The sequence below is a fragment of the Phalaenopsis equestris genome, unplaced genomic scaffold (genome assembly GCF_001263595.1).
Source record: "Phalaenopsis equestris unplaced genomic scaffold, ASM126359v1 Scaffold000202, whole genome shotgun sequence".
In the NCBI taxonomy this organism is placed as follows: domain Eukaryota; kingdom Viridiplantae; phylum Streptophyta; class Magnoliopsida; order Asparagales; family Orchidaceae; genus Phalaenopsis; species Phalaenopsis equestris.
In genome coordinates this window covers 3,031,651-3,049,725 of record NW_018164644.1, presented here as the reverse complement: position 1 = coordinate 3,049,725, position 18,075 = coordinate 3,031,651, and the positions used below count along the sequence as shown (strand labels likewise).

Here is an 18,075-nt window from a genome sequence, read left to right as displayed (position 1 = left end):
TTGCATCATCGAGAGTAAAAGGAAGTAAACATGCACAATGATGAAAACAAGGAAGAGTAGTAGGAGGAGGAAAACGCAAGTGAATAAGGCAGTATGAAAGCCTTAAGTTAACGAGGGACGGAGAAGGCAACCTTACATGAGTGTGATGCCATGAGGTGTCCACATAAGAGATCTGACAAGCATAAATAATTAATACATCCTTAAGCTAACATGCCAAGACGGAGCAAGAGTGCAAATATGTAGTGCATACAAGCGAGCGAGCTCGATTGAACGCATACAAGTAAGCGAGCACGATCGAGCGTACCCAAATGCAGATTTATGAGTCCTGCTAATGAACGTAGTGCAGGAAGCTGACAGTAGATTGTTAACATCACTATTCCAAACCTGGAAGGTTAGAAAACATATCGGTATGACATCAAGGCTTTATTCAATTATCATCAAAATTGTCATACCATACTAATGAAAAAGATTTGTTTGACTTTTGAAAAAATCCTGAAACAAAATAAGACATCTAGTAATATTAAATTAATATCTCAAAATTCAAGCATTCCTAATTAACAATTATCTACTAAATATTTTGGAATCGACTGTTTAAAGCTTTCAAGAGAGTCTACTTATATGATGAATTGGTCAAGAATAGGGCTGTAAATGAACCAATGCACTCGATAAACAACTTGATTTCGGCTAAACTACGACTCCATCATGTTCGTTGAAATTGGTAAATAAACAAACTTAAATAATTTTTGGCATTTCTAGCCAGCGAAGATTGATGTACAACCTTGCAAAAAAGAAGAACAAGCCCAAAATTGCTGTTGTTAGAATCATTTAGGCCCTTAATGACAGCATGCAGGCTGTCGAAGTTGGGACTGAGAAAGCTCCATTGCTGCAGTTTGTATCAAACCTCCTGTAGAACTATACAGCGAGCAGTCATATGCCCAGCATCTTCATCACCATTACATCCCCAAGGACATGGCCTATCCTCGGCCTGTCCTCTTTTAAAAAGCCAATATTTGGTTGGGATGGCATCCAGAGCAAGTCACCACCAAAAGAATCCATCACGTGTGTGTATTTTGAGCTTTTTGAGCCATAAAAATCTGCTATGATTTTCATCAATTGTAGGCTTGTAGGCAAGAGCAGTGATGATGTTTCCAGCGTGGGAATAAACAAGCTCAACTAGTTCATCAATGAGCTGGTTATGTATTAGGAGTTGGGAGATGCGCTGGCATAAATCTGCCCAAAAACAGCAACGAAGTTGTTGAAGGTCCCAGCCATTGTTTGCAATAAGGTGCGCAGCAGTTATCCCTTCGGTAGCTTCGACGTCTATACAGGAAGGCCATTTATCGAGAGGGATGTCAAGGATCTACGTTTGACCGTAAATGATGATGTCAAGCAATCGAGCTCGAACAAGCGCACCCAAATGCAGGTTAGTGAGTCCTGCTAATGAACCTAGTGCAGGAAGCTGACAACAGATTGTTAACATCACTACTCTAAACCTAGAAGGTTACAAGACATATCGGTATGACATCAAGGCTTTATTCAATTGTCATCAAAATTGTCATACCATACTAAAGAAATAGATTTGCTTGACTTTTGAAATAATCCTGAGAGACAAAATAAGACATCTAGTAATATTAAATTAATATGTCAAAATTCAAGCATTCCTAATTAACAATTATCTAGTAAATAGTTTAGGAATCGACTGTTTAAGGGTTTCAAGTAAGTTATATGATGAATTGGTAAACAAACAAACTTAAATAAGTTCAACTCGGCTCAACTACGACTGTAAATGAACCAAAGCACTCGATAAACAACTTCAACTCGGCTCAACTAAGACTCTATCATGTTCGTTCAAATTAGAAAAGTAACAAACTTGAATAAGTTTTAAAGGTTCGGAGCACACATGAACTAAACAAGAATACAGTCGAACTAGTTCATTTATGTTTAAGAACAAATTCGTTTGTTGTTCAACAAGTAACTCTTTAAATACTCGATATTAAGCTCGGTGATAACTAGATTTAGTTAATTATAGATCAAATAATAATATATATTATTATATCAATCATATTTTTTATTAATTATTAATTATATATTTATATTACTAAAATTTAGATGTTAGATGTGAAAATACATAAGACATATGTGGTATGTACGAAATGTCCTTCAAATTAACTTTAAACCCTCGCGAACCTCACTTTCTCTCTGGCTTCTCAGTGTTTCATGCTTCCCGGCTTCGCCAGAAGCATACGAGACTCTGAGTAGCTAGGGTAATAGTGCATTGTACTATGCAAGTATCTTTGAAACCCTAATCTCTCATATATCTCACATTTCCACTCTGCTCATAAACCCTACCTGATTAAAAAGTGGTGTTGAGAAAGTGTTGAACAATCATTATAAGTTATATAGGATTAAGAGTAAGGATGGTGCAACAACTAAATACAAAAAATATATACAAAATTGTCTAAAAAAACTAGAAAAGGACAAAGACATATAATATGGGAAAATCAACACCTTTACCTGAAAGTGATAGTTGGCGGCAAACTTGGTAGTATGATCATCATAAAATATAAACGATTAAATCTCATATGATCACGGTTCATGAGTTACCTTTTATTTCTACATAATTTATAATTGATAAATTAGTAAATGCGATCATATTTGTACAATTTTTCATCGAATTTTTTATATGAAAATCTAAATACTCATTTGAATTTTTAGTTTGATTATTAACTTGTTCAAAAACTTGTTCACCTGTCAAAAATAAATCAAGCGCAATAATTAAAAATTTTAAAAAGCAAAGCTTGAACAATATATGAAACCTCGACACAAGCTTAAGCTAAACATACTAATACCAAAACAAGATACACTCAGCTCGACTATAGCCCTAGTCAAGAATTATTACTTGAAGGAAACATCATACTTCTTAAAAAGAGATTAAACAACATAGACTTTTTCTCACTACAAGTTCGATTAAGTCTTAAAAAGTTAATGCATAGGATTTTATGGAATAGAATTGGTTGTCATGCTCGAACTCATAAGATTGAGTAGAAAGATGTAAGCTTTTCAATTGAAGAGGGTAGTTTGAGATCTAAAAACTATAAGAACTTGATAAAGTTTTCTGACTCAAACTAGAATGAAACTTAAACAATATTTTGACATTAGTCGCCCCGGGGCTTATAAAAGCGAAGATAGGACGGACGATAAAACGGTGGAAAAAATTTATCTATTATTCTATTGATATTACTAAAAGTTTATTATTCAAAAATACATAAAAGAGCCACAAAAACAAACAATTAAAATTAACAAACAGAAAATTGTATCTTTCTGATTGTTGTTATCGTCTCATATACACATTTATTTCTCTTTTATTCATCTTGTTCAAATGTTTATAACCTAAAAAAATATTAAAGCAACATATTGAGTTATTTAACGATAAATCATGAGTAATCAATCACACTCCTAAACTATAGTGATCTATGAAAAAAAATCAATATGCATGTTAGTTTTTCAAATCTCTATAAGAAATCTTAGAATACTTTAATCTCTTTCATATTTCTTTAAGAAATCTTTTATCTGCTAATGTGTGTATCAATAACATTTTCTAAACAAAAATACTCAAATTTTATATATGCATTTACTTTAACTTTGTTTTTATTGTATATTCTTTATAAACAAATGTCTCTGTTAAGATCACCGTCAACAAAACCTAATACACTCTTGACTGACAATATTTTGTCGTCACAACGGTTAGCGGTGTAAACATCATAATTGTTTAAGGTTGAAAGACCTTTACCTACCCCTAACTAATTTTATCTATTCAGCACGGTTGTTAGCGGTGTAAACATCATAGTTGTCTGGGAAGGTAAACTCTCGTCTACTCGCCCCTAGCCAATATTATATCGTCGGCACCGCGATAGTGAATAATCATCACAATTTGATGGGATGGTAGAAAAATTTTGACGTGCGCGGGAGTTTTCCTGCACACTTTTCTTGTGATAATGTTGGTGCTACAGTACCACAGGAAAACATATAGCAATAAACGATAGTCGGGCCGCCGAAACAGTCTTGTTTTCTTCTCTTATTCTTTCTTTCCTACTATCCTTCAAACTTGTTTAGTTCTTCCAGAACAGTCAGGGAACACCTTCTGCTATCTCATCGCTATCCACCCCACTCTTTGATGTCATAACCCAGGACAGCCTCCATACTTTTTGTCCCAAATATTTTGTAAGTCTTCCTTGTTGCCACTTGTATTCCTTTGTTGATGTCAGCCATCTCGATCCACCTAGCCGACCACCACTCAAGGATACGCTTTAGGGGTGTTTAGTTGTGTCGTTTTATGTTTGTTATTACTTATTTCCTTTTTAAGGAGTCGTCGTTGTAACTCTATTTGAATTCAGCAATGACACTTCTATTTCTATTATTGTTTGGGTTAACTCTGATGTCACTCCTCTGAACATGCGCATACAAACATTCATATAAAAGTTATTTCATTCTTCAAAAAATATATTATTCTGAGACATCTTCATGCATCTACTAACATGCATACTTACTCTATTGTGCAACTAACCATCATATATCTCTCATATCATTTATATCTCTTATCTCATGCATATCTCATATATCATGCATATTTTTTCTATCATGTCCACTTGCATATCATATCTATCATACACGCATATCTTATATATATTTTATATCATGCTTATCTTTCATATCTAACAATATGAAGAATATAAATAAAATAAAACATAAATGGAGTCAAATATACATTTTAAATAAAAATATTATTAAAATTTAGAAATGTAATTACTCACATCGTCCGTCACGCTAGATTCTTAATCTTTGGTAACTAGTGGAACATCGCGATAACTTTTATGTTGAGCTTAATAACCTATAAAACATAATATTAAACGTTAAGATTTAAATAATTTCTCATAAATTAAATTATTCTTTTTAAATTAGCATGGGATTAATTTACCTTAAAATGATGGAGTCATTATATGATAGGCTTCCACACACTTGCCTAAAGCTCGCCACCTCGAGTAAACAACCTGGAATTCGTAAAAACTTTATGTTTCAGAATATCTTAGTTCATAAAGTGATTTAACCAAAAACATAATTGATTTGGTTAAATGCACCTTAAACGGCTTCTCGACAACCCAACTATTCTTTGAAGCTGTCAAAACTTCCACCCTTCTCCTATCTTCATTGATATCTTGTTAAGCCCTCACGAAACTTAGCATATCATTTTTGACACTTTCAACACAAGTTTGACGCATTTGACCGCTATTGAAATAGAAAAAGCACAAAAAAATTAAAGAAAATAATCAAAACAGAAGAGTGGAGAAGGAAATGAAAGTCTCAAAAGCACTGAAATCCGTTTTGCACCTTCAAATCTAGTTATGGAGACCTGAATTGTAGGCTAAGACACTCGGCGAGCCGCTCGCATGTTGCAGGTCACAATTCTACTATAGTGCAAAATCATGTAGAAGCTACGGAAGGAATTTTTGAAGGCAATGAAGCAATCGAGAGAGACCTCTAGCGCGAACGAAACCGAGAAATGGGAGGGGAGGATCTCGTCCATTCAATGCATCCATAGGATTATATCGTGCGGGTAGGTCCGTTGGGTATATTAACCGGAATTAGGGAGAGCTAATTAAGGGTTGAATAAAATAAATTAACTTACAACTTTTTATTTTTATATCTTTCAATTCATTCATAATTTACATATAGTGTATTATATCAAATTTATAGATTTCGTGTGTAAAATTTTATAAAATTGACTCAGTTGAAAACTGAAAAAAGTGAAATTTGAGATAAATTTTATAATTGTTAAAATTGTGCCTAATTTATCATAATTGAATATTAAACTACAAGCCTAATTTATAAAAATAAAATATTATAATACTATTTCCTTGGTGATAGCTAAAACTCAATAATCATGACTATATGGAAAAGGCCACAAATTGATCATGTCAGACTACATATTGAAAAAGAAATCCACCAAGGCCACGAGTTGATCATGTTTGACTAACGATTTGACAATTCATTTGGCGATTCGTCCTTAGGTTGCTCATTTCTAATGTTTCATCATTAAAAAAAATCAATGACTTCTTTCAAAATGATGGATGAAATTAGAGCATCTTTTAGAGTATTTCATCATTTCTGGTGATTTTAAAATAATCTCAAAATTGAGGCCAAAATATTTTCATCAATAGCAATCGAAAATATGTGAATTAAAACTTCCCACTCATGATAATCCCATAACTTGACAATAAAATAACAACAATATGCAATAACAGCAATCGCAATCGAAAATACAGTAACTCATCGTTTGATTGAACGTTATGATGCCCTCCAGTTGATGTAGGATGCGCTATGTGTGCTACAGAAGATCGCTCCTTAGGAGGTTGATTAAAAAAACATTTTTTGTATAGTTTCTCAACACGTTTATAATATTCCTTGGGTCATATACTTTTCTTTTCGCTTTTTGCTTATGAACGGGAGTTAAACAAAACCACGACGAAACGACACAATTTTATTGTTGAATTCCAAGAAAATACAAAGATAACTCCATCAACAAGAATAAAACAACATAAAATAAGAAATAAAACCATAGAGACACATATGGTTCTCTCAAGAGGAGGGCAGCAGATCTGACTGGAAAGGAAGGGGGTGTGGTAGTGTCGGAGGGAACCGGAAAGGCATAAGGCTACTGGCAGGGTGCAAGGGAAGGTGGGCAGCGACCAGAAGATGATGACGGAGGCCTGGACAGCGACCTAGAGGGTAGACAGTGACAAGAAGATGAAGACAACGTCTGGACAGCAATCTGGAGCATGAACATCGCCCGAAAGATGGCGACGGCTGCCAAGAGAGCAAATTAGAGAGTGAACAGCACGTAGAAGTTAATGATGGTGGTATGGAAAGCAACTTGAAGAGTGGACAACACTCGGAAGATGACGACAGTGGGTTGCGATGGGGCATTGGAAGGATAAATATATCAACGGGGTCGAGTCATAGCCACAACACCACCCGGATCCTTGGAGCCAGTCACTACCTTGGACGAGTTACAACCGGAGCACCTCCTCGCCGTCGGATACAGCCCTCAAAAAGGAAAAAAAGCCTCAAATGCAGCAAGCTGAAATCTGAGATAATCAAAACTAATCCCTAGCACTACCAACAACACATTTAAAATAGGAATTAATAAATAGAATAGGTTGGGATCATAATAAGAAAGAGATAAAAAAGCAAGAGCATAGAATAGGCAAGGAGTAACATAGAAAAATAATAGAAGAGGAAAGGGAATAAGAACGAAGCGAAAAAGGAAAAAGGAAAGTGCTGGATCGTGGTATTTTAGCTTCTAAAGTACTGCGACGGTAAGCTCCCGCATCAATCTCCCGGGGTTTAGAAAGTATTAACTTCATTCGTCGAAGTTTTTGGTTCCTTACAGCAAAAAGTCAAGTTTGTCACATTGATGATAGCAGAGATATTTCAATCTACTACGAGGTTGATTATATAGGTGTTGTCATTCCACAACACATTCCGGTAGAGTAATTATCTGTTCTCGTTTGGCACAACCTGAGCTGACACCGTAGATAGACGAGTGTTTTCACGAATCAGACGTCGAGTCATCTTATTTGTAAATTGTTTATTCCATTCCTCGCAATCAGCCAAATGTACCTGATAAACCAGCGTGTGAGGAGAAATCAACTCGAGTTAAATCTATGGCAGGATGCACCCCTCTCACTAACAACCACTAAAGAGAGACATCTTTTTCATCGATAACACTTGAATCCAACTGAAGAATTTTCATCACCATCAAGTTCCTCAGGCCCATTACAAGGCTAAGGTTCATCTCTCCTATCCAGACATCAGACGATAAGTACCATGCTAAACAGAAAAAAAAACTTTTGAATGTCACATAATATTCCCGACATGGAACGAAATAACCCTACTTCTGACATGTTGGACCTTTCTTCGTAAGGATAACACAAGAAAGGGGTATATATCTGCATTTCTTTTATTTGTGGTGGAACTGTATCCAATGTCCGCTTCTCAAATTCATGACCCTTTTGGACATCCAAGGTGATTCCTGCCGATATTCCTCTCAATGCCTGTAAAATGCTAGTTTGAAGCACTATGAATGCTCGTTACATCAGAGTTACTATCTTCTAGAACAGTTGTTATTACCTCAGCTGGAATCTCTTTCTTGGGATCAACTGGAATTAATCATGTTTCTTCCTCGTTGGCTGAAAAATTGAGAATTCACTTTGAAGTTGACATCTTTCGGATCATCGTTTATCTCTTCAACTGAAAATTGGTCCTCTGCCTTCATGTCCTCACCATCTTAAGTGTCTACTGTATTATTACATAATCTATGAAAAACACCCTCCTCCGTAAAACAGATCGCCGCACTAGTTGTGCAGTTTGATTCAACATGCCCAAATTTGTGGCACTAGCAACACTTCCTGGCTGGGACAAAATTAGAAATACGGATTGGTTTTACATGTTCTCCACTTTAACTCAGTTTTTTCTCTGACGAGGTCAGTTTGGATATTCTTCTACATGTAATCTAACTGTAAGATCCTAAGATTAAGCACTGCCTATAAGACGTGGTGGTCGCCCGGTGAAGTGGTCTCTCCACTTCTGAAACAAGAGTTTGCATATTTTTTCAGTAGTAAGCTGGTAGGAACTGGTTCTAGACCTCTAACTTCATTCCCAGCATCTCTCGCGTTACATATGTTACCTCTTCTCTCGACCTTCTCTAATATTCTATTCCACAACATCGTGGTCGATCTTCTGCATCAATAAAGTCCTAATAGAGGGACTCAATTCCTCGTCTATGGCTCTCATTTGACTTTCTAGATCTCGGTTGAGGGACATCTCCCCCAGGATTTCAACCTCATTATTTGCAAGCCTCCGCTAAAGTCAGCGGATCTCTCGTTGTATCTCCTCCTGGTGAGGCTCAAGCAAGTATCTCTTTAGTGGCATGGCTAAGTTTTAGGATTGTGAGGTGAAAAAGAGTGTAAGAAAACTAAGTTGCGGTTGTTGATTTAAAAAATCAGCAAAGAGGATATTATGGTTAGTCAAAATTTGGCAAGGATTTGAGAATAGGAAAAAAATTTTGGTCGAGGTGACTTGGGTAGGGGCGGATGCAAGGAAACCCTAAGATAGGACAAGAGTTAAGTTAGCTCTAATACCACATGATACCATAATCAACCCAAATTACAACCGAACGACAATTTTATTTTTGAATTCAAAGAAAATACAACGATGACTCTCAAAATAGAAAAACACCAACATGCAAACTATTAAATGCCAATGAAGACTAACTCCAACAAGAATAAAACAACACAAAATAAGAAATAAGCTGATAAAAACACATAAAAGGCTCTCTCAAGAGGAAGGCGGTAGGTCCGATTGAAAGGAAGGGGGGTGCGGTAGTGTCGTAGACGTAGGGTTGCTGACAGGTTGATGGCAGGTTGCAGGGAAAGGTGGGCTGTGATTGCAAGATGAGGACGGAAATTTGGACATTGACCAGGAGAGTGGACAACTACTGGAAGAAGAGGAGGGTGATCTGGACAACAACCTAGAGGATGGACAGCACCCGAAACCGGGAGGGTGGACAACACCCAGAAGATGACGCAGCGGGTTGCGATGTGGAGTTTGAAGGATAAATATCTCGGTAGGGTCGAAATAAAGAAGGAGAACCAGCCAGACCCTTATAGACGGTCACCACCCTGGACGAGTTACAGTCAGAGCACCTCCTCGTCATCGGATACAGCCCTCAGAAAAGAACGCCTCAAAGGCAGCAAACCAAAATTTGGGATAATCAAAACTGTACCCTAATTCTATGAACAACATATTTATAATAAGGATTAGTATATAGAATAGGCAAGAATCAGAAGAAGAAATAGAAAAAGAAGGGCATAGAATAGGCAAGGAGTAACATAGGAGAATCATAGAAATGAAAAGGGAATAGGAGGGAAGCGAAAAAGGAAAGGAGTAGGGGTGGGCTGCAATATTATAAAAGTTACAATATTGTGACAATAAGTTTGTGCAAGCGCATACTTCCTATCAGCGCTCGTAATTCAGTTAAAATTAACTTCTTAATTAGCTCTTCAGTTGCCTTTGAAATTACTTTGTTACTTGATCAAATAACGTAATGAAAAGCCAAGTGACCAGCAAACTACCTGTCTAGATACGAATGCTGAAAAGCAAAATTTAATATACAATAATACAAATACACCTAATTTCAAGCTAAGATAGCTAAATCATATTAGAAAAAAAATACGCTACGAGCCATCTATACATGTCTATTTAAACGAAAGCCTACAATGAACATTCTAAAGTTGCAAAAGAAAAAATGGGGAATGCAAAATTTAATAGCAAGAAAAATACTAAACATCTATTGTATAACATAATAATTCTCTTCGCAATAATTCTAAGTGCTAAAATCATCACTAAATAGCTTTAAAGAGCCGGGAAGAAAAAGAAAAACACCAAATAAAATATAATCATCTTTATTTCCACAATTCAATAATCTGATATCTTCCAAAAGTGGCAAAAGAAGTTATAAATAATTTAAATTTTCTAAATGGTTAAATATGAAAGGTTAAATCCGAGGTGATAAACATTGTGCAAAAGAAAATTAAAATTGAAGATATGATATTTGCACCTTTCTAACAAGCTCTGATAGCATGTCAAGTGTGGACAAAACTCTGCGGCCTTGGGTGAGTTGAGCCCTAATACCAATAGAAGGAAAAGATCACTCATGCATATTTTTTAAGATACCATGCAGTCAGCATTGTCCCTTGTTTATTACTTCAAACTCAAGAAATATAATTTGTTGAGTCCATTTACTGAACAAATGAAGTTTATAAGATAATCACAAGCTATTGAGGAGACCTCGAGGTATTAATATAATCAAAGGCTAAAAAAGCATCAATAAACTTGATATGTAGACAAAAAAACAATTATAAAAAAGACAATAGAAATGCTAACCTTGAAGGATTTAAATTAAGGAATTTACAAAGATACCAAATAATTCTTATGTATTTACATATCTAAAGATTAAAATTTAATATATCTATAAATATCACATCAATATGCCACTATTACTATTTTTTTAAAAAAGTGAATACACTTTTTCATGAAGAGGATATAATGTGAGCATTGCACTAAATTGTTATATTTGTAAATATCAAACTTTATATTTTAGATATGTAAATACATGAGATTTGTGTGGTATGCATGCAAATTCCCCTTCAAAATATGGTCGTGCCTAATCAACTACGACCTAAAACTTTCATTTTACTTCCAACTATTGAAAGTTTTGGCACCATTTGGCAATGATTTCTGCTGTCAAGTTTTACTATTTCATAATGGAATAAATTTTTTTATGTCTGGTAAAGGATACTCCAGCTCCTGTGATCAACATATTAACTCTAGCAAAGTCCAAAATAAAAAAATAAAAAATTTCGCAATAATTGGATTTCCTTTCTAGAAATGCACTTTCAGGTAACTTTCACTTTTTCACATTTAGGACAAAAATAACCTCGACATCTCATTAATCATGGCATATTACATGTTAAATATTTACAAAAGATGAACTATTTCATTACAAAAATAATTTAGGCAATTTAAATAAGAGATAACCAATAACGAAAAAATAAAAAAACTAATCTTATCAATTAGCTTAATTAGGGATAAACTAGTCCAATTAGTCTAATTAGTCTAAAAAGATGAATTAACAAATAAAATACGTGAAGTGATTATCAGGATAAAAAATTATTCCAAGGGGGCACACATGAATACTTAAGAATTTACTTAGCATAGAATACTACGAAGAAGTCAATAATTTTAACATTACAGTACACTAACTGATAGGACAATTAAAGATTAATTAGTCATCTAAATACTCGAACAGTTTTTAGTAGACTTAAATTTCTTATTTTTAATTCATTCATTAATTAAAAAGCCAAATAAATTAGGTTTTAATTAATTAAAAAAATTAATTAGCCTTATTAGTTATGCCAGGTAGCAAAATTTTCTCTAATTACAAATTAAATTGATCAAGTATTCACTATTATTAAGCTAAAAAATGTTTTCTTAATATTTATACACTTATTAATATAAAATGAATAATTTAACCATCTATGTATTACTACAGTTGAGAGAATCAAACCCTCCTCGTCGACATTGATATCCTACCAAATGATAGAATAAATAATAAGTTAATCACTTTCTGATGTGGGCATTCATCTCTTTGACAAAAATTGAGACCCCTAATACAACATGTAAATCTCCAAAAGTGATCGTCAACTCCTCAAAGTCAATCTAACATGTGTTGTTGCCGAAATACTAAAAAATCATACCCCGAACCAAACAGGAGAAATGTACTAGAAGTCAAATGGAGACGCAAAATTGCCATGTAAATCTCAAATGCCCTTAACGTGTCTTTATGTCCTTACAGAACATATCTCACACAAATCACATATCCACGTGGGACTAAGAATCTGACCTATGGTAATAAGAAAACTATTGCAAAAGAATCAACTTTTTAAATTCACCAGGGAAAATGATCATAGAATTCGAGAAAACCAGAACAAAAAAAGATATATAAACACAGAAGCACTATCAAAGCAATCAGAAAAAAACACAATGATTTTACGTGGAAAAACCCGAGAATTGGAAAAAACCAGGAAGCCACACCACCACAAATTCCACTATATAATTCAGAAAGTTACAAAAGACTCACACAATTTTCTTCTTCACACTCATACAAAGAAACTTACAGGACTTGCACTAACAATCTTCCACCTTAGATACGACGGAAAAATCATATCAAATCATCGAAATCCACCTCTTTGACACTCCTCACCTTCACTAGTATGCTTGTCAAAGAATACAAAAGAAAGAAACAGCGGCGCTCAATAAAAAATCTTGAAATCAAGATTAAAAATAGTAATCTTGTCACTAACTGTTCTGAGCGCCTAGGCACCCAGACTTGGAGCCTAGGAGCCGAGCTCTCGGGTAGCTAGTGCCCCCAACACCTAAGCACCCACATTGGGCGGCTAAGCGCACAGAATGGGCGCAGAATTTCCACTTGCTTGGCCTAGAAACACTTAATGGGCACTTGAGTGCCCATAGCCCGGCACCACAATTACTGAGAAAGCCAACCTACCTACTGCTCATGGGTGCCGCAATCAAACTCCACACCTAACAATCTCCAATTTAGAGACTAATAGCACCGAGTCCAGTCCTACATACCTGCACCGACATTTGAATCGTCTTCATAGTCACGTATTGTGATCACGTACCATTGTGTGGCTCCCCCTGGTCTCAACATTCATGAAACTCAACTGAAGTCGAGCACAGCTTTAGTTTCTCAATAGTGACCTCCTTCGTCAACATATCCGCAGAATTTTCAGTTGCATGTATCATTTCCAGAAATAACTATCTACTTCTAGAAGAAATCGAATGAAATGATACAGGAGCTGGATGTGTTTCGCACTGGAATGAAAAACAGTGTTCTTAGCAAGATGAATCACACACATACTATCACTGTAGAGGTTTATAATTCCATGCTCCTTGCCCAATTTTGCCATGAAATTCTACAGTCAAATCATTTCCTTGCTAGCATCAGCAATAACAACATATTCGACTTCCATAGTTGAAAGTGCAACGATCTTCTGCGATTTAAAAAAACAACTCATTGTTGTGTTCTCCAATGTAAAGATTTACTCTGTTGTACTTCTCTTACTGTCCACATCTCCTACCATATTTGAATCAATGAATCTCTATAGACTAATCCTTGCATTTCCATAACAAAGCACCCTGTTAATTGTTCCTCTCAAATGCCTGAGAATTCAATTTATCGCCTCTTAAAGATGTCTATCTGGATTTTCTACGTACTAGCTGACCACTCACTGCTTATGCAACATCTGGTCCGGTACAAATCATCGCATACATCAAACTTCCCACTACTGAAGCATATGGAGTTCTCACCATCTATGCTTGCACTACTTCGAAGTTTCGTTATAGCTTCTTAAAGAGTTTGAAGTGACTACTTAAGAGAGTACAAATTGGTTTCGCCTCACTCATTTTGAACCAATGTTGAATCTTTTCAACATACTCTGCTTGAGACAATATAAGTGTTATTGCACTCGTGTCTCTGTTGATTCTCATTCCGACGATATTCTTGGTTGGACATAAATCATTCATCTCAAACTCACTTGATAACTGTTTTAACAAGTCATTGATTTTCTCTATATCTGCACAAGCAATCAACTTGTCATCCACATACAAAATAAGCAAAATATAATAGTTACCCGAATGTTCGATGAAAAAACATTGGTCTGTATGGCATTTCATGTACACATTGTCTAACATAAACTTCTCAAACCTCTTGTACCACTGCATCGGGGTTTGTTTCAATTCATAGGACTCTTCTTCCATCTGCAAACCAAACCACCTTTGTCTAGGACCTTGTAACCATGTGGTTGCACCATGTATAACTCCTCCAGATCTTCATGTAAAAAAGTTGTTTTACATCCAACTGCTCCAGATGTAGATCTTCCATTGTTGTCAGACTCAGCATAACCCTGACAGTCGTCACCTTCACCACTGGGGAGAAGATTTCTATGTAATCCATTCCTTCCTTCTGTTGGAAACCCTTCACAACAAGTCTTGTCTTGTAGCGCATGCTACCATCTGACTCCTCTTTCACATTGTAGACCCACTTGTTGTACAATGATCTTTTGTCATTTTGTAATAACGTCAAATCCCAAATCTGATTTAACTCCAAAGATTGCAATTTTTCATCCATGACGAGCTCCCACTCCCTTAAGTCTTTAACTTGAGTGGCTTCCACAAAGAACTCTGGTTCAGCACTACCAATTAATAATAAATAGTGCAAAGAAGAAGAATAACTTGAGTGGCTTCCTCAAAGAACTCTGGTTAAGCACTTCTTATTTCTGACAAACTGTCATTTGTTCTGATTTTATGCTTGTACATCTCCATTTTGTTGAAAGTGACGCCCTTGCTTTTGATGAATATCTGATTCTGATAATCCCAAAATTAGTACCCAAGCTCATCTAAGTTATATCCAATAAAGGTGTACTTGATAGAGTTTGAGTCAATCATGCTCCTAGACTTGCATCAACATGCACATATGCAGAAAATCCAAATACTCTTAAAAGGAATAGAGATATTTTTTTGTCATTCTAGGTTTCTTCAAATAAGTCTTTCTCCAAAGGTCTGATGGACTGCGATTGATCAAATAAATTGTAATATTTACTGTTTTAGCCCAAAATTGTTTTCGCAAGTCTGCATGCAGTATCATTTAGAGCTATAAAAAAAGCTCGTTCGCGAACAGTTCATGTTTGGTTCACCAAGGAGATCGTGTTCGATTCGTTCGATAAGCAAACGAGATTTGTTAAAGAAATCAAACACGAACAGATGTGTTCGTTCGTGTTTGAATCGTTGTTGTTCGAAATATAAAATAATTTAAAATAATTATATATAAAAAATTTATTATATTTTTAAAAGATAATTTATACTCTAAAAATTTATCAAATTAAAAAAAATTGAATTTGATCAAATAAACAACTGTTGATCAAACAAACTGCAGTGTTTACTGCTTTAGTCCAAAACAATTTTTGGCAAGCCTGCATGCAGTATCATTTAGGGCTGTCAAAAAAGCTCGTTGTTCACGAACAGTTCGTGTTCAATTCGTTCGATAAGCAAACGAAACATAAACGAATAATTTTTTTCGTTCGACTTGTTAAAGGAACCAAACACAAACAGTGATGCGTTTGTTCGTGTTTGAATCGTTATAATTTGAAATATAAAATAATTTAAAATAATTATAAAATTATAAGATATAATAAATTATTAATAATATAATAATAATAAACTGTATTAGTAATATATATATTATATATTTATAAAATATAAGATATATAATTAATATAATATATTATTTATATATATTAACATATACAAACTAACTTGTAGAAAATCCTAAGCCCTAACCATGTGTTACTGTTCGACTTTTCTGCACTTCGGCATCCCTTTCGGCCTTTCCCCTCTCGAAAGCTTTCGGTTTCGGCTGTCTCTCCTTCTCTTCGTCTCAAAATCGCGAAAAGCTTTCTCTCGTCGAGAGCAGAGGGTTGAATGATTGTGTTTGTTTTCTAATCTCTACTTCTATTTGTCTTCCATAGAGTATATTTGTCCTCGGCGAGTTGGCGTTCGATCGACTTCTCGGTATTCTTGCTTCAGTGCTCGATATTCTTGCTTGGTTGCTTGTAAAGCTACCGAGGCGTCATCTTTGAGTATATTTTCTTTAATATTTCATATTTATTTTCAAGTTTGCCTCAGCTTAAATTTTCAAAACAATATTTATGTTTGATTAATTTTTTTGAGTGAAACATAGGGTTTGAAGTTTTTTGGAGTAGACTGTAGATATGTTTGTCTTCATATTGACTACAGATCAGCTTTTTTTGTAAGCACTAAGCTCTGCTTGGGCTATTATGCACTTGTGTAACTGTGTTGCGAGTCATATAGACTTAAGCATTACTTTCAAACATGTTTCGGCATTTTTGTTGTGATTCGTTTATTGCCTCTAGATCAGATTTTTTTTAGCCTTGTTGCTATTTCTCTTCAATCATAAAAGTTCCATTTATCCTTTAAGTAGGAACATAGATTTTTTTTTGAGTAATGACAAAATAGTCCTCTGACTATTACACGGAGCCATTTTAAATGGTCATTTTAGTCATAAAACCTATACAAAATATTATTTTTTACTACATTCTTAAAATCATGGTAATATTTCTTATTATACATTGTTGATTTTAATGTTTATGAAGTTTTGGCAAAAAGAGTGATATTTTGGCAAGAAGTTGCATCTCCTTAGTGGGTGAACGATCAAGGACTTTAATTGCAGCTTATGTGACACTTACAGTTGAAGTGAAATTTTGGCCTTGCTTACCTTTTTTTTTAAATTTTAATGAGTCTTTTTTTGGATCATTTGGAAATATCCTTGACATAGAAGTTGGTTAACAACTAACAAGTAATAAGTGTTATCTCACTATTCACACTAGTAGCAGTGGATTTTTTTGAGTTGGTTGTCCTATTGTCAAAAATATGTTACATTTGTCAGCCATTACATTAGCCATATATCATTGCTTAATGTAAGCCTGATAAAAATGCATATATAGTGTATAGATACATGCATAAGTATGTTTGTAACATTTTGATCCAATTTTGAGCTAGCTTGGTTCAATCTAAGCCTAGCTTATTTCAGGCTCGATTTGAGTTGGGATTGGTTAGTTTCTTTTGATTTTGGCTCTGTTAAAAATAAAAGCAGTCGAATTTCTTCTTGATCTCTAGGCCAAATCCACAAAGCAAATTTTTGACAGCCCTATATATCATCATTATTCGTTATACATTCTTAGAATTGACACAGGTGTCTAACTTGTCAAAATTAGCGATGATTTTGTTGGTGTCAGATCCAAGCTTTACAATACTAGACATAGCCATTATTCAGAAGCTATTTCGGTAGTTGTTTCAACTTTGGAGCTAATTTCTTGTTCTTTCAGGTTTTCCTTCTCATTTGCTCAGCAGTGACCCTGTTCGTAGCGAAATAAGTTCCACAATGTGAGTTGGAACCATCTGAAGCAGCACAGGGAAGTTCTGCAATATTTTCTATTTTCAAAAGGCTTAAAAGCTTACCTGCTGGAAAGCCCTCAGTGCTTATTGTGACTTCTCTTACCTGGGTAACTTATTGAGCATTACTGCTGTCCGGATCACAAAAGATCAGCTTTTTTTTAGATATTTACATACATACCACTCAATTTAAATGAACTTGCATATCTAACACATAAACTTCAATTTTTACATACATGCTGCCCTACCAATGCATGAAAAGAAGTAATGTTTAGGTTTTATATATCTAAATGCATAATTGCTTGATATCTATGTAAATGCCCCCCTTTTTTTTTGCTCATAAATCTTATTGATTTGGATAATCTCTATGCAGCTTGCCTGGTTTCCATTCATCCTTTACGACACAGA

General features: G+C 34.9%; 1 protein-coding gene across 5 annotated transcripts in view; it reads right to left on the bottom strand.

The window, feature by feature from the left end:
* LOC110022777 (ATP-dependent DNA helicase SRS2-like protein At4g25120) overlaps positions 1 to 18,075 on the bottom strand; it is a 109,379-nt gene that overhangs the window by 69,977 nt on the left and 21,327 nt on the right. For all 5 annotated transcript variants that reach the window (XM_020721879.1, XM_020721881.1, XM_020721882.1 and 2 more), the window contains exon 15: positions 10,676 to 10,742. In XM_020721879.1, coding sequence (XP_020577538.1) covers positions 10,676 to 10,742 — 67 coding nt within the window. The remainder of the gene's footprint in view (positions 1 to 10,675; positions 10,743 to 18,075) is intronic.